Source organism: Rissa tridactyla, chromosome 4 (genome assembly GCF_028500815.1).
Source record: "Rissa tridactyla isolate bRisTri1 chromosome 4, bRisTri1.patW.cur.20221130, whole genome shotgun sequence".
Taxonomy (NCBI): domain Eukaryota; kingdom Metazoa; phylum Chordata; class Aves; order Charadriiformes; family Laridae; genus Rissa; species Rissa tridactyla.
In genome coordinates this window covers 92,175,353-92,198,523 of record NC_071469.1, presented here as the reverse complement: position 1 = coordinate 92,198,523, position 23,171 = coordinate 92,175,353, and the positions used below count along the sequence as shown (strand labels likewise).

Here is a 23,171-nt window from a genome sequence, read left to right as displayed (position 1 = left end):
GGTGCTAGAGGTGATGGTGACAGGCAGGAGGATCTGCCCTCCCCAAATGTTCTTTCTTGGCTCTCCTGCACGTACGTCAAGCTGGTTGGCTCTGGTTAGCCCCTCCAGAGCCTGGTCAGGTGGCACATTCTTGTTTGTCATTCTCGATCACACGTTTCTATGGATGCGGACTGAACCTGTTGTGCGGATATGAAAAGGGAAAAAACCAAGCTTATGGAAGTGGCTGGAAACCCACTGGGTGGTTTGTTTACGGTTTGCACCTTGCTGTTAATCTGCCCTGACATGGACGCATTTCGGAGACGGTTTTCCACGCTGTCCGAAGGATCAAAGGGACCTTGTTCATCCAGGGTCTCTGTGCTGCCTCTGTGCTTTCTGGCTCCCAGAGGAGGCACGGCGTTTTGTGTGCCGTGCATCACTCCAGGGCTCGTGCCGCTGCTGCTGGGTCGGCTTCTTTATTTCTCATCAGCTAACACCATGCCGGCAGACATGAAGGTTGCAAAAATCGGGAGGTGTTTGCTTAAGAGGAGGGTGAAAAGTTTTTTGTTTTTTTTTTTTTTTTTTTTTTTTTTTTGGCGATATCTGCAGGATGCAGAGGAGGTGGGAAAGGTAACGAAACGCACTCTGGCCCAAGTAGCGTCCTGGTGGACCATTGCAAAAGGAGGAGTTGGGAAGCTTGAGTGGTGTGTGGGGTGGAGTGAATCCAGGAGCCCAGACCCCTCGGCTTCACCCTGGGGGGAGAAATAATATTGCCAAAGGTTCCCAGCACTGGGAGGAGAGAGGAACTTTTCCATAAAACAGAGGAAAGTTGTTGAAATGAGGGGAGGTGTCAGAGCCTGGCCACAGCTGGTGGTGAGAACCGAGGACGTAACTCAGGAGCTCTGGCTCCTCCATGGATGCCCTCTCTGCTGGTCCAAGGTTTCTGGTGGTGTCTTTCAGACCCATAAACTCATCTGCTGTGGGACCCAAGTTTGACGGCTATTGTTCAAAACTGCTTAATGCAAAGCTGTCTGCAGAGCGGCAGCGATCAGAGAGGAGCAAACACCTCATGTGGCTGTCGAGCGTGCGTTTCGTGGGGATCCATAAGCTGCCAAAGAGATGCTCTCCTAGCCCTGGCCCCTGTGTGTTTCTTGCCGTCTTGTTTTTCTGACTCAGTCGATTGAATTATTGCTGCTTTTCTCAGGAAACGGCTCAACAGCCGAGTGGATCCTCTGGGGTTTTTCATATATACAACGTATTTCTCCCTGGCTTGGTTTCCTCCATGAGCGAGACGCACTGAGAGCACCCCCCTTCTCTCGCTGAGCTCTCTAGATGGCCGTGTTCCCTCTCCTCGCTGTTTAGGCAAGTTAAAAATATTTCATTATCATTAAATGCTTTCTGCAAGAGAAGATTGCTGTGCTATTAAAACCGGAACGGACATGACTGGGGAGCAAATGAACATTTTCAAAGAAAGGGTCTGAACATGCAGCGCATGGACCCGAAATAGGTCCCTCCCGCAGAAAGGCCCCAGGTGACCCATCGCCGCGCAATTACCAGAGTCTTGGCAGCTGGCAAGATCAGCAAATGGGGTTTATGTCAGAGCTTGTTACCTTAATTTGGTTAATTGTAGAGCAGAGTGCAGTTGAACAGCCAGTTCAAACCAGGTTTCAGACCGCCGGGGTGCCGGGCACGGGCAGGGCATTGCCTAGAGAGCAGCCGGGGCTGCGTGGGCTGGGGAGGACGGGCAGCCGGGAGAGCGGGCAGAGCACGCTTTTGCCCGGGATGCTCTTGCTAACGGACCTCTCGTTCCGTGGGAGCAGCGGAGGCCACGCTTGGCAGCCTCACCTGCAGGTGTGTAACCCTTCATTTGATCCAAGGTCTGCAATTCAAAGCTCCGGCGTCCGGAGGCTTGAACTGCGCGCTTCAGGATTGAAAGATGGAGAGTGTCTGGAACTGAGGTTCATAGGTTCATACCTCCCTTTTGAACAGCAGGTCCTAGTGAGCCTTTGTATTAGAGGAAGGAGGTAAGAGTGAGGGTGCCGGGCCATCTACCCGGTGTCCCCAGTCTCCAGCTGGGGCCAATAGCAAGCACCAGTGGGTACGTGTAAGAACAAGGCAGGCACGTGGTGGTACTCGGATGCTTTCTCAGCCTCCGGGGCACCTCTGGGGCCTCTGCACCAGAGGAGGTATCTTTGTGCGATGGATTTCTGTTCTGAGGATTTGCGGGTACAGTCAGAGCTCACCCACTGTATTTTACAGCTTGGCCCATGTGGGAAGACATCTGGGATGCCTTTCCAGCATCGCTGCTGGAGCTTGGCTTTTTCGGCCGCAAGACATATAGTGTGGTGCCCGTTATGTCTGTAAAGGCATTGCTGGTGGACACAAATTATCTTTCTGGTGATCTGCTGGTCGGTGGGGTGGGACAGAGCCTTGTTGTGGTGACGGTGGGAGAGGACATTGCTCCGCTGGGGTACGGTCTTTGGGGCACGTTTGTTAAGGAGCCCGGGCTCCTCTCCCGCAACCAGGAAGCGATAAAGCATGAAAGAAGCAAACATTGTGGCAAAGGTGCATCAGGCGGACACCTGAGAATACGAGCTTGTCCCCTTGGAGTGGGGAAGAGCTGGATCTCAGCTCCTCTGGGTATTTAATTGCATTCTGACATGTTGCGAAATCCATTTTACGATGGGAGCATAGAGACGTGCAGTTCAGAAACTCACCACAAGTTTTTGGAGAGCTACAACTCTTGCTGGGTGAGGCAGGGAGAGTGCAGCGGGGTGTCAGCTCCTCGAGTGTTGAGGAGGAGCAAAAAGCCCTATTCTCCCTACCTGGTCTCCTCTCCTGGCTGCCTCCACGCCGACTTGCCACTCCTTGGCCGGTAGCTGCGTTTTGGTGCTTCAAAGAGGTGGGTTATGTGCGTGCCGCGGCGGGTGCAAGGAAGAGGCTTGTGAGTAATTAGTCGTGTCCCACCCATCCATCACTCCGTCCGTCACCCCCGCCCACCCACAGAGTAAAGAAATGCCAGGCTTTGTCTTCCTTTCCTTGCTTCAGTGCCGCTCCCCTGCTGCCTTTCCCTCCTCTTGGCTGGTGTGTCCTGGAGGGCAGGCGGTCCTCCTGACACACAGCCAACATGTCTCTACAGCCCGGCAGGCCACCGAGTTGGTGTTGGGTGAAAAGGGGCCATCAGCTGAATAGCAGATATGGGGACGAGACGGTACTACGGAACAGATAAGCGGCCTACACACTACCCGAGCCAACATTTCGTCCAGTGTTGGTGAAATGCTGTCCTTGGTGCAAACTTTGCTCACCACAATGTACCAAAACACACCTCCATCCCGGAGACTATCCGCCCCCGAGGTGCGAACACTCCTCCTTGAGTACATTAATCATAATAAAAGTACGTATGACTAAAGTCACTCAAACTCCACTTTGAAGATAAAAAATAGTATAAAAAATAGCCCAAGAGAGAGGGGATGTCAGGGAAGACACCATCGCGAGGAATTCCATCGCTGATTTCCGGTATCAGTTGATGGGCTGAGCCTTTCTTCCCCCCATAGGGACGCCTTTGGGTAAGACTGCGATTATACCGAGTGCTTTCTCGGGGACTTAGAAATTTCTCTAGAGAATCTCTACCCTACATTTATAGCCAGGCTGTATCAGTTATAATTTTGTTGCGTGTTTTGTATGCTTAAAAATATCTTTATTTGCACGTGCTTTGCAGACAGTGTATTTATCACCAGCAATCCTAAGAACCTGTATATCCGTTGTTTAAATAAATTGCACTGTTTTAAGTAGATAGTCATTTCAGTTTCTCACTGAACGCAACCAAAGACTCAAGAGAGGCCGTGCTAGTTCAGGAGCACGACTAGACTGAAGGTGCAGCCCACTATTAGTGTATCCAAATCGTGATAGTTTAATACATATTAAAGGCGATTGGACTGATAGTGCTGAATTGGGCATCACTCAGAACTTAAATCCAGCTGCACCTGGCCTCCCACCTCGGTGAGGAGTGTTAGAATGCCAGGGGGTTTATCTTCTGCCAAAACCGCTTGGCCCCTTTTCACGCAACAATTGGGCTTGGACCCTGCCTTGCCCAGAGGCTGAAGATGCCCGCGGTTCCCAAGCGGGTGGTGCATCCTGAATCCAGGCATGTGGTTTCGGTCTGGGGACCACTGATGCTCTCCTCCCCTCCTGGCCAGCTGGGCAAGGGCAGCAGCTCAGCAATTCCTTGGCAGCACCAGCACGCGGTTTCTCTGTGAGGTTTGGGATGGCAGAGAGCAAAACGTGCAGACGCCTTCAGAAAAATGAACATTTGGCCTGAGAGCTTTTTCCCTGTGACAGACAGAAAGAGGCTTTCGGTGGAAGCTGGTGTCCAGTTGTGGATAAGAAGTGGAGGTGTGAGCCCACAGCGCGATACTGCTTGTGCCCCTGGGTCCTCCCAGATCTGAGCACCCTCCTGACCTGGTAAAGGTGGTGGTCCCTTGGGCTGGGTGGGAGCGGAGCTACTGGCAGAGCTTGAGCAGACCTTTGAGAAGAGATCTCCCAACGGATGTTTGAAACCCCTGGAGAGCTCTCCTGTCTCCTAGTCCATCCGTGTGCTGTTCCAGTAGCTAATTACAGTCACTGTTAACAAAAAGTGTATCTTATTCCCATAACAAAAGGCCTGGAAAGAACTAGACTGGTAATTATTCAGGAGAGGCAGAAAATAAACTCAGGAAAGCTGAGCCTGAGGGATCCAGCAGAATGTGATACTGTGCACACCCACCTCCTGCTCAGCCTTTTTATTCACAGCCAGGCCAGGGCATTAATGCTAAATTAAGACTATCAACCAGGAATTAAGGTTAAACTTCATATCAGTCTCTTTGCGTTCCCTTGCTTTCCTGTTACACTCTGATGTACATGTTCTAACCTCACTTTTTAAAAACGATTGCTGCATTTTGCTAAGGAGATTCACTGGCTGAAGGGGCATTAAACGCAACCAGCGTGTCCCAAGGTAGATTCAGAAGAGACCTTCCTGGTGCAAGGAGGTGCTGGGAGACAGGGACGAGGTGACACCCGTGGAGAACTGGAATCTGCAGTGGGATCAGGACAAGTAGAGCCTTGCAAACCTGCTGGACATAACTGCTCTGGGTTTCCCGGACCTGAGTGCCCGGTGCATGAGGTGCTGCTGCGGTCCTGGCTCTTCGGTAGCTCACACCCACAGCATCCCCTCGCAAATGGGATAGGAACCGGCTGGGAGGGCAGAGGGACGCTACTTTCCTTGGTAGCTTTGTGAGCAGAGAGCACTTTGCACGTTGTGCTAGGGAATGTCTTTTTTTCCCTGGTTAGGACTCAGCAGGAGCAGGGGGGAGAAAGGAGGCGGAGGGAGCAATGGGGATGGAAAGGTTGGGGATAGAGCTGGAGGGTCAGGTAGAGAGGGGGCAAGACAAGGCGTAGCTTTCCCACGTGCACAGAGCTCTGTGTCACTGTCACAGATTCGGAGCAGTCCCTTGCGGAGCCCGATAAATGAAAGGCGCACCGTCAGACCAATAGTGCCGCTGGGAAAAGTCCCCATTTCCCACCTCGAGAAAGAGGGAGCGAGGCACTGAAAGGTCCTTTCATCCGTATTTGTTACCCAGCCTCTGCAAAAGTGGCTTTTGGTGGCATAGGGGAGTGAAAGTTTCCAGCGTGAGATGGGAAGAGAGGCCACCCAGAGGAAAAATGCCTGGAATGTTAGCATCCCTCTGCTTTCCCTGCATGCACGACCTGGGTACCTTGTGCTAAGAGATGAAGGGTTAAGCTCCAGGCCCTGCTGACTGCCATGTGATGCCGTCTCCTGGGCGATTAGTAAAGATCTATGCCCTAAGAGGAATCACATGGGCTTCGACGGGGCGCCCGGGATGCAAATGTGCCCTGCCGAATCCTCCCTCGCTCCCCGCTTCTGTCCTCACCAAGGGGAGCGCTGGGGAGGGGAGCGTGGCTTCGACGTCCCAGGCCTGCACCCAGGCTCCACATCAAAAGGCAGGGAACAAAACAACTGCAGAGCATTTTAAAGCAAAATAAATAAACCCTTGACTGCTCCAGGAGAGTTCTTACCAAAGGTACAATCGAGTTGTCTATTTATGGCTTATTATTTCAAAAGCAGATACATAACAGGAACTTTCGATATTCATGTCCTAAAGAAGCTCACTTCTGATATTCAAGCCCCAAAGAACCTGACTTCCCACAATCAAAGGGATTGCCATGACCCTCTGCTTTATCAGGTGGCTGGTGGGACGAGAGGAAATCCTGGGTTTCTGCTTTATTGGGTGGCTGGTGGAAGCGGAGGAAATCCTGGGGTTTTTATCGAATGAAAGCAGCTCTCAGTTGAGAGGACAATGTGACAATATCTGTTTGCATAGCATCTTCCAGCAGGAAGGTCCCCAGAATGTTTTCTTCGCGGGGAGAAGATATCTGAGAGATTATCTCGCCGATAGCACGTTGCAGTGTGAGAAAGTTTTGAGGACTCGGTAATAATGGCCGGTTGATTGAGACAAGTATATTTGGGGCTGATCGTTTGGTGTGTTACTCCCTGTGAATTGAGCGCTGTAAAACCGGAGGAATCAGCCCAATAGAAATAAGTGCACGTGTTCTCTAGCATAACCTGAAATGCATCATCAGCGTGGTAATTAAGTATCCTAAGAGCCGCTTTTGCCTCCAGGTTTCTGTTTCAACACCCACCAAAGGCGCTTGGGGTTCACAGTCCCTCTGCATCGATCCTTTTTTGTTTTTGTTTTCTGCAGGTGACGTGACAAACCTGACGCCTGAGCACTCCTTCGAAGGCACAAAAGTAGGCGTGGGGAACATCGTGTTAGCTTTGTACAGCGGTCTCTTTGCCTATGGAGGATGGTAAGACGCAGCCCCCCTCTCCTTTTTTTCAGTCCTAAATACTGTAGTGCATTCCTTTTGTCCCCAGGTTGTGTTTGCAGGAAGAGTGTGGTCCAGGGCTTCCCATCTTTCTTGTGACCAGGGCGAGGAGGCGGATGCTTTGGGTTTGCCTAATAATGTTAATAGTCATACTTCACACCCCACTTCCAGCCAGGACTTAAGCACAAAGAAGCGGAGGGGATCGTGGGATTTAGAAGAGGCAGCAGATGGCGGGTGATGATGCGCCATGATGCTCGGTGCAGCTCCTAGGTGGTGTTAAGAGAAAGGGGCACGGTGGATTTGGGTAGCAGAAGAGAGGTGTGCCACGTGCCAACAGATTACTTCGAGCACCAGACTGGGGCTCCTGGAGGGCTTCTTTATCGCTCCCCTTGAGCACTTGCAAGCACAAGGAGCCTGCTCAATTTGCTGTGAAAACAGGCCAGATGCAGCCATCCTTATCGCTTGGAGGGTGGCCCTGTGCCTCGTGGGTCCAGCTCTTCACCCTGCGATCACCCCTCCTCCGGCAAGGAAGCCGGCAGTATGGTGTGCTAGATCCACTGGCATCAGCCGGGGCTTGCACTTGGAAGGTTTTGGACTAGGCAACAGCCTTCATAAGTTTTATCGTGGCGTCAGGCTCTCTGCCCCTCCTGAAATTCCCTTGCAGATGAGTAAGATGAAGGGCTTCATTTCTTCCATGGACTAACCAGAATTAACCACCATTCTTTTTAAATTACAGGAATTACTTGAATTTTGTTACAGAAGAGATGATAAATCCCTACAGGTAGGTGGGTGTCCTGTGATGACTTCCCCAGGAGGAAAAGCTAATGTTCTTGGGAAGCCCCTTCCTCGTGTGTGTGAAAGGGGCTGCTAATCAGCCCAGAAGCCAAGGAATTTTTCTTGGGAAGTAGAAAACAAGCTAAATTAATAGCATTGTTCCTCCCTGGAATAGAGGAAGGGGAATAATAACCTCTGTATGAGAAGGGCTGTTGCTTACACTGCTTTCCTGTACTATGTTATCGGTGTTGTCGCAAAGTCTGGCTTCCTTGGCAGGACACCTCTCTGAATTATGGGCGAGGAAGAAGCACTCATGGCTTATTGCTGTCCTGTATGAACTTCCACGGGAGTGTTTGTTCGTACATGTTTGTCACGTGGTCTTCCTGTTCTCTTGAGCAATAGCTGCTTTCTGTGCTGCCCGTGCCTTTCAGGGTTATGCAGGGGACCTGGTGAGATTGGGGGGGGGGGCCACACCAAAGCAGGACATCACCGAGAAGTCATTTTTCTCATAGGGAAGGTGCCTGTGAGGCACCGTCAATATGAGCTTCAGGGTCACTTGTGCAAGAACTCATTCCTGGCTGACCCTGGCAGTGATTAGCGCCTGCTGGGAAGCATAAGATTTGGTACGTCCCTTCCTTGACAAACAGAGTTATAAGAAGGTTTCTGCAGTTTGCAATTATTTTCTTGTCCTCTGAATGCAGTCATGGTATTTGACTCTCTCCTCCTGTGGCTTTGAGCTCCACCAGACCAATTATACGTGGCATCAAGCAGGGTTTCCTTTTTCAGTTTCCGTTCGCAAATGAAGTTAGACTATTTGGAAAGGCAAATTCGTACCAACGCAGCCTCATCTTTACAGACCCACTCAGACTGTGTCTGAACTTGTTTTCTTTGAGTTTCAGCAGTCCAGCCAGCTGCACAGAGTTAGAGCCTAAAACCTGCCCACTAAATCCCCAATCTTTCCGTCTCCCACAAGAAACCCACCGGCACAAACGCTTCTCCTTTGCCCCGAAGAGAACGCATGCGGTAGTGCTGCTGGCTAGCAAGAGACACGGGGGGTTATTTTTAATTAATTGCCTTTGCGGTGATCTTAAATTACTGCTTGCCCAGACAGACAGAGTCTCTCCATGCAAAAAGTCCCTTCAGCCATAATCCTTCCTTCTACATCTGTCAGCCTCCAGGCTGGTCCTGTGCGGGCATCCTCTCCTCTCCTAGGGGGGCAGCCCGTGGCTGGGAAACTGGACGCACGGAAGAGCCAAAAAAGAGCAGAACGGCTCGAGCCAACTTTAAGCGAGCGCAGGAGGGGCTGCAGCACGAGCCACCGATCCCTGGCATCAACAGCTCTCTTCTCTGAACTGCAGCGCTCCATTGCAATCTATGCTTTCTTCCTAGAAACCTGCCTCTGGCTATCATCATCTCGCTACCTGTAGTCACTTTGGTTTATGTGCTGACAAACTTGGCTTACTTCACGACGCTGTCGACGGAGCAGATGCTGACGTCCGAAGCCGTGGCTGTGGTAAGATAGGTGCATTTTTGATGTGACTCATCTGTTGTCCAGGGCTGGTTAAATCAGACTTACAATCTCCGCATACAGTCTCCTAGTTTGTTCCATGCTGATCATGGCTGCTTACAAAAAAAGTGGTGTTTGACAGGAGATAAAGAGCAACTGTGACGGGAGCAGGGAGGAACAGTGTGATACCAAGTGGGATTAATCACGGACAATAGTAAGGGTGGGCAGACAGTTAACGCTGCTCTTAATTCGTAAATATGCAAGGTTGCTGCTGGCCTCATGACTTATCATCAGTTACCAGAGCGTGGTATTTATGGGAAAAGGTCATTCAGTCAATACTGAACTAGATTGTTCTCTCTCTGTATCTTCCTTGTTTTAATTAAGACAGAAAAAATAATACTTCTATTAATTAAAATGCCATTGGGGTCAGAATCCTGATTGCTTCCGAAGTGAGCAGCGTTGTATGATCTCACAAACTGAGCGTGACCAGGATTGTTCGGTGCCTGAAGGGGCATCTCCCGGTCCAGGATGAGCTGGTCTGGGCCATTCGGGTGGCAGCTCTCCGTCCTTTGCGTTAGTCCCCAGCCCCGCTCCAGGCTGCACATACCTGGTGCTGAGCTACTGGAGATGCCAGGCTTGGTTGGGTTGCCCTAGTTGTGTGCCTTCGCAGTGAAGCAGCGCGGGGTCAGTTTGTGATATAAAACTACAGCTCCAGGTCACTGCATCCCCCGGGGCTGTGTCCCAGGTCCTTACCCAGCAGCTGGCAACAGCTGCCTCTCTGAATCTCCTCACGGTTTCCATTTGGTCTTGAACTTCTGGGTAGCTTTTCTGATAAATGCTGTGTCCTGACTCTTGAGGGAAGGGCTTTCTGCTGATTTTTTTTGTTTGTTTGTTTGTCATTCCACAATATGATTTTTCAGGACGGAGGAGCAGCACATGGCAATATGGAAAACTCCGCAACACCTTCAGCACTAAGCCACGTCATTTATTCAGATTCCTACAAATACTAAATCTTTGTAGGCAGCTGTGAGTCCTTTTGGGCATTCTGGGTGTGAACTGTCTTGTCTTGTTGCCCCCCATTTAGGATTTTGGGAACTATCACCTTGGCGTCATGTCCTGGATCATACCCGTCTTTGTTGGCTTGTCATGCTTTGGATCCGTTAATGGATCTCTCTTCACTTCTTCCCGGTAGGCTTCTTGCTCAATTTTGTGGTTTTTGTTTATAAGCCATGCTTAATGTGTCTTCGTTGGGAATTGTCCTCCAAAGAGCAGCTGTGGGTAGACACGAAGTCTAAAGGGTCTGGAGACCACGTGGGGAAGGCCCAAAAAAAAAAATTTGAGACTTTAAAACCATATCCAGTTTAAAGGAAAAACCCTTTCAGTGGTCTTAGTCTTCTATTCCTCAGGCAAAGTCCTGTTGAAGTTATTAGAACATAAACAAACACAGGCTTGGGGCTCAGTGATGTTGCCTGAGAAAGTGGCTTTAATGAAAAGCAGAAACCTATGAAACTTCAGGGCTGAGAATTGCTCCAGAAAGGGGAGAGAGGACAGGGCAGGATGGCAGGTGGAGGTTCCAGCTCTGACACACACCGCCCGATTTGTCTTAGGAAAGTTGCGTAATTGCTCTCTCTGGAAAGGAGGGCAAAATACATCTTTTCTTGCGTTCTTCGTCCATCTCCAGCCTTCCTTCTAAGACAGGGACTTTTAACGGTGTATGTGCAGAACACCCTGTGCTGGGGTCTGATCCTGGAGGGCCCCACTCCTGAACCAGTGACTAGCAAGAGGGCACTGCTGGCGTTCTGCGGGGCACCACGAAGGTGGAAAACCTGCGTGGAGCCTGGACGTTTCAGTCTTGCTGCCTCAGCACTGTCTAGGCTGGGCTTGGGCTGTCCCCGCTTGTTTTCTGCTGAAGACAAACCCCAGCTGAAGGTGGGGCTGAAGGTGGTAACTGCTCTGTCTCCCCCACCTCAGGCTGTTCTTCGTGGGATCCCGAGAAGGACACTTGCCTTCAATCCTGTCTATGATTCACCCCAGGCTTCTCACTCCCGTGCCCTCCCTTGTCTTTACGGTAAGCACCTGGCTCTGTGGTGATGATCTGGTATTGAGAAATGGGTTGGGGGTAGGATCCCATCGGTGTGGTTGGAGAGGGGCTACTTGGGCACCACCCGCAGACACAGCCATTCCTGCATGCGCCTACAGGAGAGGATAGACCCATCTCCTTCTCATCATATCCTCATATTCCACTCCTTCTGTTTTGAAATTGTTCCGGGCACCGATTGAAAATAGCTTAACTATGTAAAAAATAATCAACGCGATTCTTGTCCTGGCAGATAGTTCTTCTAAAATACCTGTATTTAGTGTTGTAACATACGTGGGTTTGCCTACTGTCTTTGCGAATGGCTTTTTTTTTTTTTCCGGATGCAGTGCGTCATGACTCTGCTCTATGCCTTCTCCAACAACATTTTCTCAGTCATCAACTTCTTCAGCTTCTTCAACTGGCTGTGTGTGGCTCTGGCCATCATCGGCATGATGTGGCTGCGTTACAAGAAGCCAGAGCTAGAAAGGCCCATCAAGGTGAGAACAGTGCGGCGATCGCGTGGTGGGTCCTCCCTGAGTCCCTTCTCAGCACCAGTGAAGGTTCAGCAAGTAGGGCTGCTTGTCCTGCGTGAAGAGGGACTGGGATCGCAAGCCTGCGGGGGGAAACGGTGTGTTGTAGCTAACGCGGGTGTCCCTGCTGCAGGGAAATCTGCCGAATGCGGGAGGACAAAGAGCTGCCATGGCCGTGGGGACATCAGAGTGAAGGAGGCTCTGGGTGACGGAGATGCGGGGTGTTCTGGTGGGGTAGCCCAGTGGGAAGCTCTCGGTGACTAACATGTTCCCCAGGACAAATCCCAGGCTGTGGCTCTCAGTGAAACACTCTGTACCATCGTGGAATTCACTTAAAATAGTTTTTTAATAAAGCAGGCAAACCCACGCCTGCAGAGAGGAGAACTTTGTTCTCTTTGTCCTTGGCCAGCTTGGCAGTACCGTGTCCCATCTGGGAGGAGGCCAAGATCATGTCAGCCACAAGCATGTCTGCCTGCCTTAAAGGCATGTTTCTCACTCGTCCCCCTGCACACTCAGGTCTCTGCCAGGCAACAGGCAGCCAGACAGAAACAAACTCGCAGACCTGTACCGGTGCCCTCCCAAAGTAACTCTTTGCGGGGCATTTCCTCTGGTTTTTGGTTTTTCTTGTAAAGGCTGGGCTGCTCTCAGCGGGTGCACTGCTCAGAGCAGTGTGGCCGAGTCCCCCGAGAAACGGCAGCGAAGATGCTCCGTCATGTGCCCTGGTTGCTGCTGAATTTACGGAATTTTTTTACGGAATTTTTTTTTTTTCCGGAGTTGTAAGGGACCTCTAGAGATCATCTAGTCCCACTCCCCTGCTAAAGCAGGATTGCCCAGAGCACATTACTCAGGGCTGCATCCAGGCGGGTCTTGAAAGTCTCCAGAGAAGGGGACTCCACACCCTCCCTGGGCAGCCTGTTCCAGGGCTCTGTCACCCTCGCCGTAAAGAAGTTTTTTCTCATATTTGTTCGGAACTTCCTATGTTCCAGCTTGTGCCCGTTACCCCTTGTCCTGTTACTGGGAACCACTGAAAGGAGTCTGGCTCCATTCTCCTTAAACCCACCCTTTAGATACTTGTCAATATTAATAAGGTCTCCCCTCGACCTTCTCTTCTCCAGGCTAAAGAGTCCCAGCTCTTTTCAGCCTTTCCTCATAAGGGACATGCTCCAGTCCCTCCATCACCTTTGTTGCCCTACGCTGGACTCTCTCCAGCAGTTCCCTGTCCCTCTTGAACTGGGGAGCCCAGAGCTGGACACAGTATTCCAGTTGTGGCCTCACCAGTGCAGAGTAGAAGAACAGGAGAATGACCTCCCTTGACCTGCTGACCACACTCTTCCCTGTGCAGCCCAGAATTCCATTGGGCACCTTGGCGACAAGGGCACATTGCTGGCTCATGGATAATTTACTGTCTACCAAGACCCCCAGATCCTTTTCTTCAGAGCTGCTTTCCAGCAGGTCCACCCCTAACCTATACTGGTGCCTGACATTCTTCCTCCCCAGGTGCAGGACCCTACACTTGTCCTTGTTGAACCTCATGAGGTTCTTCTCCGCCCAGCTCCCCAGCCTGTCTAGGTCACACTGGATGGCAGCACGGCCCTCTGGGGTGTCGGCCACCCCACCCAGTTTGGTATCATCAGTGAACTTGCTGAGCATACACTCTGTCCCCTCATCCCGGTCGTCCATTTGATGCTGTCGGTACAGGTGTTTTTTATAAGGAATCATTCAAGTGTGGAATTGGGGTAAAGAAATGGGTGCTGAGAAAGGTTTATGCTGTCTTGGCCAGCCACGTCTCCCTGCTTTGTTTTGCTGGTATTAAATGTGCATGTTAGGGGTTGCTCGATACCTTCCCTGTGGCAGTTCAAGGTCACGGTCCCCTTGTTCAGAGCTGTGGGACAATCAGGAGCACTATCCACATAGGGTCCACGGTGGAATATGAATTCCTTCCCTCCCAGGGCTGTATGGCTAGACAAAATTCACTGGAAAGTGTTCCCTGTTGCCTGATACAACTTCTGACCTGTTCTTTGGGTCCTTGTTTAGGTGAACATCTGCCTGCCCATTTTCTTCATCCTGGCCTGCTTGTTTCTCATTGCTGTTTCCTTCTGGATGACACCAAAGGAATGTGCGATTGGCTTTGCCATCATCTTCAGCGGGATCCCTGTTTACTTCTTCGGGGTCTGGTGGCAAAACAAGCCCAAGTGGGTTCTCCAAGGCATCTGTAAGTATAACCAGCTCTAAAAACAGCAGCTTCCCGGGGAGCGTGCTACGGCTGGTCGCACTGGCTCTCCTTCGTCTAGTGGAACCTTCCAATGTCTTGGCTCTGATCAGTTCTTCCTTAACGGTAACAAGTTTTAACCTGGTGATTACCTTATCTGCCGAGCACCCAAAACACACTCTGACTTGCAATAATTGCAAAGTTTGGGCCAAATACAATTTGTTTTTTTTTTTTTATCTTGGCAAACGGGTTGTTGTTACACAGTGGAGCATAATTCGCTGAGCACGTTGCTGCCTTTCTTCTGCCTCCTGTAAAAGCACAGGGTCAAGCCTTTTGTCAGCAGAGAATCCCTTTTTAGTGGTGTAGGAGGGGAAAAGAAGTCACAGCATTACAGTCTGAGCACAGTTGGCCTCAATTTGGCTGCTGAAAATTCGGAATTAGTCCCAATCCATCGCTTAGCCAGCGCTAACATTTCTGATCCAGTCAAAGCTCTCCTTGGCATCAAAATGCGGCAGCAGAGAAGAGGGAAGGGAAAATCCCCTGGATATTGTCTCTTACAAGGTTTATTTCTAAGGTATCCTCACATAAGGTTTTCGTACGGCTGACACGACGGCACGGTGTGTTCTGGAGGGACGGAGAGGCTGTGCTTGGCACAGGTAACCTCTGCCCGAACAACTGAATCAAGAAAGTCAATCCGTGTTGTCCAAGTAACCAAACTCTACCATCTGCCTCCCAGCTCTCGTACAACGGGCTGACCTAGAAAAGCAGACAAGAAGAAATGCCCAGCCTTAGCTGGATGCTTTTTATGAAGAAGAAAAAGGCTTTCAACAGTGCTCAGCTCTTGTTATTCTTTTTTTTTTTTTTTTTTCTCTCTCTCTCTCACACTCACTTTTTTTTCCGAGTATTAGGCTCAGTTCCTGGAAAAGCCATTTTTGAAGCGCCTGGGTGGCAAATTACCATATTAATTGTTTTCCGCCACCAAAGGCTTCTAAGGAGAATATAGAAAATATTCTGGGAACACAGAATGATAATCCTGCAAATGTCCAGTTAGAAACATACGAACTTTAAACACAGGTGCATATTCATATATTGCAGATAATTTGCTCACCTCCAACTGATCTTAGTTTGACTTTGTGCGTAGTTAGAATTACTGTTAGCTTTACCTGGCCACACCATCTTGTAATCTCCAAACACACAGCGAAGCAACGGAAAGCTGCTACCACCAAAACCAACGGGTGGAAAAATAAACTTACTTCAGTTTAGCACCTTTCCTGTACCAACCTGCGTCTGAAATGCTTCCTTTGCTCTTCACCTGCTCCGTGCAAGGCAGTGGACTCTGCCTGGTGTCCAGTATGCTGAGTTGGTTTTGTCCTGGGCCAAAATTGGAAGTAAAAGCGTAGGCTTATATTTTCTATGCCCATTCTTGCTATTGTGCCTGACTCGGTTTTGGCTGCTTGCAGTTCTGGCATCCAAACGTAGTTACCGTATCACCATGCAATTAGAAACTGGCGTCACGAAGTACCGGAGCCTCTCTCGGGGCAGTACAGCATCCCTGCTGCAGCGGCAAAGCTGCCAGCGTTACGTGTTTAAGTTCTGGGCGTGAGCAGAGAGCAGCTCGCGGCTCATTTGCTTTCAAGTCTTAAGTTGTATTTGGACTAACCGTGGTCAGAACCATGGTGGGGAGGCAAATGGGTCAGCCCTTTTGGGGCAGAATATCATGAACCGAGATCAAGATATGGGTTGGGCTGTCTGTGTGCAATCTCTAACCTGTACTTCGCTTTCTTCCCCGTAGTCTCCGCAACAGTCCTGTGCCAGAAACTGATGGAAGTGGTTCCGCAAGAATCTTAAGCAGGAAAAAGCAGAGACATTCAGCTTGAGGAAACGCACAATATTATTTTAAGACGACACAAGGAGAAAACGCTTCTGATCCCTCGTAAATGAAACCCAAGTACTGGAACGCCCCGTCGGAGCTGCTTCGTGTCTGACACCATGCCCCGCCGCTCTGCCTTGCCTCCTCCAGCTCCTCCATCACCACCCTTTAGCCTGGCAGATGAGAAACCCTGTGATGAGAAGTTCTTGGTACGAACGTGGGCCAGGAGGAGGAATTCCTGCCGGCAGCTCCAAAGGGGTCCTGCCTGTCCGGCAGCAGCGAGTCCGCTCAGCCTTGCGTGCGTGCGTGTGTGTGTGTGTGTGTGATACTGAGGGCTGTACTTCAGCTCTGTGCAGGCTCACTTGGTTGGGGTCTGGGATCCCCCAGATGGTGGGGGATCTGCTCATGAGCCCAGTTTGAGTGTTGCCAGCCGTACAAACGTGCCTGTGTCTGGGGCTGGGACTGTCGCAGAGCCGCAGGGCGGTCCTGAGCCTGGCCCACCCGCCTTACCTGGTCAAGGGAGGGTGGTTGGGAAGCAGAGGTTGGCTGATGTTGGCTCACACGCTCACACACACACAAACTCATGCCGAAATACGTGCTGCTGGACGCGTTGGACTCTGTCCACGGGCAGTGACTTAGGTGAGACAAGGCAGAGCACAATTAGTGTCAGAGAAATGATGTGGGGAGGCCTCATCTGACTTTCATTGCGTTCCTGACAAGAGCACTCGGGGTCCCCTGCCACTGCCTGGCTTTTAACTCTCAGATCCAAGCCATCTCCCTGCTATTGAGCCAGTCCTCCGGGATGCCCTTCACCGGGATGCTCTTCACCAGAATGCCCATCCCGTGGCCCTGTGAATTAGCACTGGGGCAGGGGCAGGCCTGAGGGGGGAGTTCCTCCTGATAAACCCAGGGAACTGCAATTAGCAGAAGGCCAAGTCCGTGGCTTGCTCACTCCATGTGTTTCTGTAGATAGGCTGTCCAGCATAGGACGAGCAACATCGTGCTCTCCAAATGGCCCTGTTTGTTGCCCTCGGTGGGATTCATGTTTGCCCCTAAACCACTTGCAAAGATAAAGTAAGGGTGGCTCGTTCCCTGGGGTCTGTGCGTCGCCTGTCACCGTGCCCTTCGTTATGCCGTGTCTCCTCTAGAACGTGCAGTGGAGATGGGACCAACTGGGTCTGGGGGTGTGGAAGGGGGCAGGTGTCCCCAGATGGCTGGAGCCTGGCTCTAATCTCGGTCTGCTGTAGATGGTCTGTTTTGCTCTAAGAAGCAGAGACTGGGGGCCTGTTCCTCCTTCGTGCAAAACTGCAGCATCAGGTTTGGCTTGGTCAGCAAGCCAACGTCCCTCACCAACATCCTCCCGCCCAGGGAGTGGTCTTTGAGCATAAACCACGATCCACACGTGAAAGCTTGTTTTGCTGTCGTGGGTGTTGCAGTCCCATCCCCTGAGCTCACCCAAAATCCCCCTACTTCCCGAGTAATCAAAGCTGTCCTCTTAGGAACACGTTGCTTCATTTGGTCAAAAGCATCACCTTGCAACACAACTGCAGTTCTTGAACAATTTGCTCATAATGCCTTTGCGCTCAAGGTGATAGTCAGTTGGAAATCAAAAGCATCTTTTTCCCACAAGTGAGCTGCTTCAGTCTCCGTTACAGATCTTTGTGCTTGTGCTTTGTGCAAATGGGTTGTTGAACTACTTTTTCTCAATATTTTCGTAAACTAAGCTGTTTGGAAGCCAGGATCCTCCAAGAGCTAATGCTTTCTGCTGGATTCTCCTCTTAGCGTAGAGTTACTCTGGATGAAGAGGCATTAAGGACACCAATGGTACTAGCTCGTGCTTTGTCTTTCTAAGAAGTTCTCTAGCAAAAAAAAGTGTGTCTGTCATAGCAGGTGGCAGCTTCTGTTCAAGTGTGTGTGACAGTGACCGTGGCTATGTCAACGAGCGTCTGCGTGCAGCTCTTTGCTATTGCTTCGCCAACCACGCGTATTTGCTTTGAGGCCGTGCAGGAGGAATAGGTGAGACAATCATCACGCTGAAAACCTTTGCTGTCAGGTTGCTTCTTCCGTGGCAGCGCGGTGTAGAGATACCCAAGCCAGCGCAGGTGCCACTTCACACGCGTTAGTGTTGAGCTCTCCTGGAGCTAAGTTAACCTGTGGGGAGTTGCAGCTGGTTTGGGTATATCTACAGTGCAGAAGAACCCAAAGTTATGGCCAGTGCCTGGCTGTTCAGGGACCTACGTGCAATGAATTGGAGCATCTCAGATCCAGTGCCTGTGGAGACACATTTGCATAAATAAGGTCGTGAACCATAAAATCTGAACTCGATGTTTGTGAATCCTCTTCCAGCTGAAGGCTGAGATGTTTTGGCAGGGGAGTGATGGGAAATTGCTGCTTATGCTGGACCTGTACCATCAAGAGAGAACCTCGGTCCGTCACCTTCCACTTGGCCTGCAGTTTTTTGGCTGTAATGGTCTTGGGGCCAGTTTCCTGCAGGGCCTGGGTTCAACGTAGGGGCTCTTAGTGCTAATATGTACCAGCAGAATTACTTGTGATGCAAAGGAAAGGGATTTTAACTCTCAGCCAGCTCAATCCAATGTAAATTAGCACTCAAGTCCAAGCCACGGAGAGCTCAGAAATAGGTCCGCGTCTCCCAAAGGCGTGGGGGGTTGCTTGGTTTGGACACATCTTTAAATGACTTTCATCAGTGATGAAGACGATCGCTACATGATATCCTCTTGGTGAACCGTTCACACTGGTTTTAAAGAGGAGATGTCACACTGAGAAATATTTTTTTTTTATTATTAATTAACTGATCTTAATTAAATCCTTAACTCGCTTGCTTGCCCTTGATGATTTTTCGTGATTCTTCACTTGCTGCTAAAGATCTTTCTCTTGTACTAACCTGCCGGCTCTGGCATTGATACCGTATGTTTGGTGGTGATCTCTCCAGCGTCTCCACGGCGCTGGAGGTATACGAAGAAACTGAACCAGGTACCAGCACAGAATGACAAAAATGTTGAATTTGGTCAGCCACAGCTCACATCTCAAAGTTTACCTTTCAAAAAATCTCATTTCTTTTATCCCCGATTCATTGACCCTGATAGTTGCCCTCCACCAGAGCTTGGTGACATGGCTGTAAGAGGTTGGGTTATTTTTTTTTCCTGGAGGTTAGGGAGAGAATGAGTGAGGGGGGTAAAACTGAATTTTGTTTTATAAAGAAAACACAGCTAAAGTAATTTTCACTGCAGTGGGTGAAACTGCTGCTAGCGGCATCGGCACTAAAGCTTGTAGCTCAGATCAGCAGCCAGCAGCGTCTGCCGCCCTCGGGGGCTTGTCGTGTTCAGCTGGAATTTGGTATGGAAAAAGAGAGAATACTTCCCCGTGAAAGACCTCCTTGCTGCTTCCTTTCCTCAAATGTGGAATGAGATGTGTCACGGAGGGCGCGGGGAGCAACGGAGACTCCACAGAAATTTTCTCATTGTTCCCAGCACTGGATGTGGGATTTTTCTGTTGTTTCTCTGTCTGTTTGTGCTCTTCTGAGCCCGCGCTCAGTCATGCCTGTTGTGAACCACCAAGGGACAGAAACCCTTCCCGCAAAGGACACGTACGGCCGCAGCGACTGCGAGTTTGCTTTCCTAAACAGTCGCTACAGTTAAACGAGGTACCGCGTGAATCTATTTCATATGACAGTATTCTGCAGATACAGCCAGAGCAGTTGTGTCAGTGCAATCATCGAATCATTTAGGTTGGAAAAGACCTTTAAGATCCTCGAGTCCAACCGTGGAGCCGTGGCTGCGTATTTCTGCAAGTGACGGCTGTGCCGCAGTACTCCCTCCGTCCTTGTACTAAACCCCCCCTTTCAATTATCGCTCCTCTTAGCTTGTTTTAAAGTATTTAGACTCCCAGGCAGTGAGTTGTTAGGGGTGTTCACGGAATAGCATCCCACGGGGACTGCTAAACCGTAGGGCAGGGGCGGGCAGGAGCCGGCGGGCAGGCGCTTCCTTGCCCCTTGGGTTCCTCTCTCTAAATGAGAAACCTTCTTCCCGACCGCGAGGGGAACCAGCCCTGCTCAGCCCTGCAAAATGCTCCCCGCCAAAAACAGGGGGTATTTAAGTCATCTTAGGTGGATTTTTCTTTTTTTTTTCCTTTTTTTTTTTTTTTTTTTAAATATTATTAACTTCCTGCAGTATTTGCAGTGTTTTCTATCTTGGCTACCATGTTCTGGTAAACACACTTTTGTTTTTAACGGCACCCCCTGTGAAAACTGAGTTCAAAGGGACTCTGCCGCTGTTGAACAAACTTTAAAGACCCTTCAACTGGATTGAAACTCCTAAGAAGCGGCTTTGTTCTCCGAGCCCTCTCCCTGTGGGTGGCTCAGGGGAATAAACTGGGCTTCTCCGTGGGCTCCTCCGCTTGTGGGTCTGCCCCGAATGCGGAGCCCTGGAGGGGCGGCGGCGTTGCTCTTCCCCCCTGCCGCCACTTCCCAACCACGGAGAGATGGTTTGCGGTGGCAGAGTCCCGGTCCGGCTCTGGGGAATCACAGGGAAGGCTTCCTCACACTCTGGGAAGGAACCCGTGCCTTCAGCCGAGGCTACAGTGTTCTCGGGCTTCAATAAAAAATAAATAAAATAAAATTTAAAAAACAAAAAAAAACAAAAAAAAACAAAAAAAAAAAAACAAAAGGAGGAAACAGCCAAATGTTGTCATTACGCAACACTGGCTGTTTGGGGCTGCGGGACACCAGCTTTTCCATCAACCGGTTGCACAACTCTGTTTCTAATGCCATCAAAGGGGAAGGCGATGTTGGCCATTGAGAAAGGGCTGGAACAAAGCTTCCTACTGGAGCTTGGGAAAGGGCAGCCCAGGGGCCAGACGGCTCCGGTTCCCCCCGGGGGCTCACGCTGAAGTCTGCCGGCCGGCGCCGCCACCTCGGCAGAGCCCCACGGAATGAATCGCAGCCTTGTGCCGGCACTGGGAACCCCATGAGCATCTCCAGCCGCGGGACAGGATGGCACAGCTGGGCCCAGAGCACTTGGCTGGCGACCAGGGAGCGCGGCAGCCGGCTCCCTGCGGCGATGGGAATCTGCTCCCATGCCTCCGCCAGGGATCCTGCCCGTGCCAGGGCATCCTGCGAGACCTCGGCCTTGAGGGATGCTCAAGGGGCTCTCCATTTCTGGTGGCTTCCTGAGGAGTGACGGCCGGCCAGCCTTACGCTGGTTTTGCCTGTTCTTGAGAAGTTTCTTCCCAGTTTACACGGTCTGAACTGGAACTGGCAGCTGGGGTGGGGGTGTGCGGGATGCTGCTGGGAGTCAAAGCCAAGTGCCATTCAGCTGCACGTAGGAAACGTGGCTTGGCTTAGGTCACCCATAAGGAACCGATGTCCAGAGGATTATTTCTTTGCTTTTAGCCCCCTGTTCCTTGCGTGAGAAGGGGTGTTGCTTCCTCCAGCTGTTGAAGTGTTAATGAGGAAAAAGAATAATATTTTTTTAGATACTGAATTAATTTTTAAATGGCCTAAAAGAGACTTTATATCTACGCCGAAATTATTCCCATTGGGTGACGTTCATCTCGGCGCAGGGGCTCTGCGAGCGGCTCGGATGCTCTCCCAGCCAGCGGGATGTGGTGCCGCGGGGTCGGGCTGCGTATCCCGCGCTGGGATGAATTTCACACCCAGGGAAAAAAATCCTGACTTGTTCAGAGGACAGGGTGAGGTCTGCGTCCCACCTAAATCCTTGCAACGGCAGAATTCTAAGTGGTACCCGGACCTTGCGCTGGCCCGCAGAACAAAAGGAGGGTGAAATTCACTTCTAGTGAATAATCTGACTTTTCAGAGATACCTTTCGTCTAAAGTTCATATTTTTGTTTTTTTTTTTTTTTTTTTAAAAAAACACAGAAAAAATGGATCTTAACGTACAGAAGAAAATCTAGATCTGATTTACAATTTTGTTATATTTGGTTGCTTTAAAAATATTTTACTAATTTAAATGTTGCTGTAGATGACATTCTATTTATTTTAAGGGGTAAATATCTTTTAGTCTTAATACTTCTACAGTAAGCGCTGTCTATTTACAACGTTTGTGTTCCTCTCAACACAGCTACTCCACGACTGATCGAGTGCTGGTCAGCCAGTAGTAACTTAATCAAATTGCCTTGTAAAAGAAGATGTCTCCTGCATTGTATTTTTTCTAGTATTTCTTGATTCTTTTATGTCTGTGGTTAACAAATCTGTTAAATGTTTGGGTTGTTCTATGTTTTGGGTTGTTGTTTTTGTTTTGTTGGTTTTTTTTTAACAAAGAAAGCTGAATTACAACTCTCTTGTTGCTGGTCTTTGCCTCTGAAAGTTTTATTTTGCAAAAGGTTGTTGCCGTGTTTATGCCACGTCCACCAGCACCCGAGCTCTGGGGTTCCAAGTGTTCCTCTTACAGACGGATCTAGGGGCGTAGCGAAGCAACAACGGCATCCCTTCCTCTATCACCATCCTCCTTTTTAAAATTCTAGTTACCGTTTCTGGTTTTGCCTGTGTTAAAACCACGGGTGTGGGAAAGTGGGTGAGCTGTGGGCAAGAGGTGGGAGCAGAAGGCGGATGTCCCAGTTCCCAGGGTGTATCTGCGTGGTGATACGGCAGAGATGCTGCTCATGCTGCTGGGAAAAGCTTGCAGCCAAAAAAAAAAAATGTCTTAACAGCAGGAAGGTATCAAACTTTATATGGGGAAAGTGGATCCTCTGCTGCAATCCCTCTTCCCCGTGTCCTTCCACGCGGGAGAGATGCAGGAGCCCTGGGTAGCGGGAGGGGGATGCTCAGGCACACGGAAAGGTGGAGGTGTGAGGGTTGCTTGGAGATGTGCGCTTTTGGGCGTGCAGAGGGCAGAGCTCAAGAGTTTTCCTTCCCAAAGGAGAAGATGGTGCCGAGGCTCTTCTGTTAACACAACCCCCCCCGGCTCCCAAGAGGAAGAAATGGCCGTGAAATGCTAATGGAGTTTAGGAAGGCTGTGAAGAAAACCCGGTAGTAAAGGGAGACTTCAGTGATGCCTGCATAGGCTGAATAGATGTCATACACAAGTTTCATACCGAATTTTAGGTGCTACAGTCAACCGATACTTGAACGATGAGAGAATTCACAAGGAAGAGGCAATTCTTGATTTACTCTTCCGGAATAAATCTTCCAGAAAGTAACACTGGAAGAGAGAAGGTGCAGTGTTACATGCTCAAGCCCAACATCCTTCCAAGACCAAACCCAACCCAGCTACCACCGTAACATTTAACTTTAAATATAAGGATGGAACAAAGGAATAATAGAATAAAAGAAATAGGGAATAAAAAAAAAAAGGGGAAGAAGTTAAAGGTGC

General features: G+C 50.1%; 1 protein-coding gene across 1 annotated transcript in view; it reads left to right on the top strand.

Moving 5' to 3' along the window:
- SLC7A5 (solute carrier family 7 member 5) overlaps positions 1–21,702 on the top strand; it is a 44,168-nt gene extending 22,466 nt beyond the window's left edge. Inside the window, exons 3-10 of the mRNA XM_054199821.1 lie at positions 6,735–6,840; positions 7,595–7,639; positions 9,022–9,145; positions 10,224–10,327; positions 11,111–11,207; positions 11,564–11,713; positions 13,781–13,958; positions 15,748–21,702. Of these exons, the coding sequence (XP_054055796.1) occupies positions 6,735–6,840; positions 7,595–7,639; positions 9,022–9,145; positions 10,224–10,327; positions 11,111–11,207; positions 11,564–11,713; positions 13,781–13,958; positions 15,748–15,803 (860 nt within the window). The 3' untranslated portion in view covers positions 15,804–21,702. The remainder of the gene's footprint in view (positions 1–6,734; positions 6,841–7,594; positions 7,640–9,021; positions 9,146–10,223; positions 10,328–11,110; positions 11,208–11,563; positions 11,714–13,780; positions 13,959–15,747) is intronic.
- Positions 21,703–23,171: the final 1,469 nt, after the last annotated feature.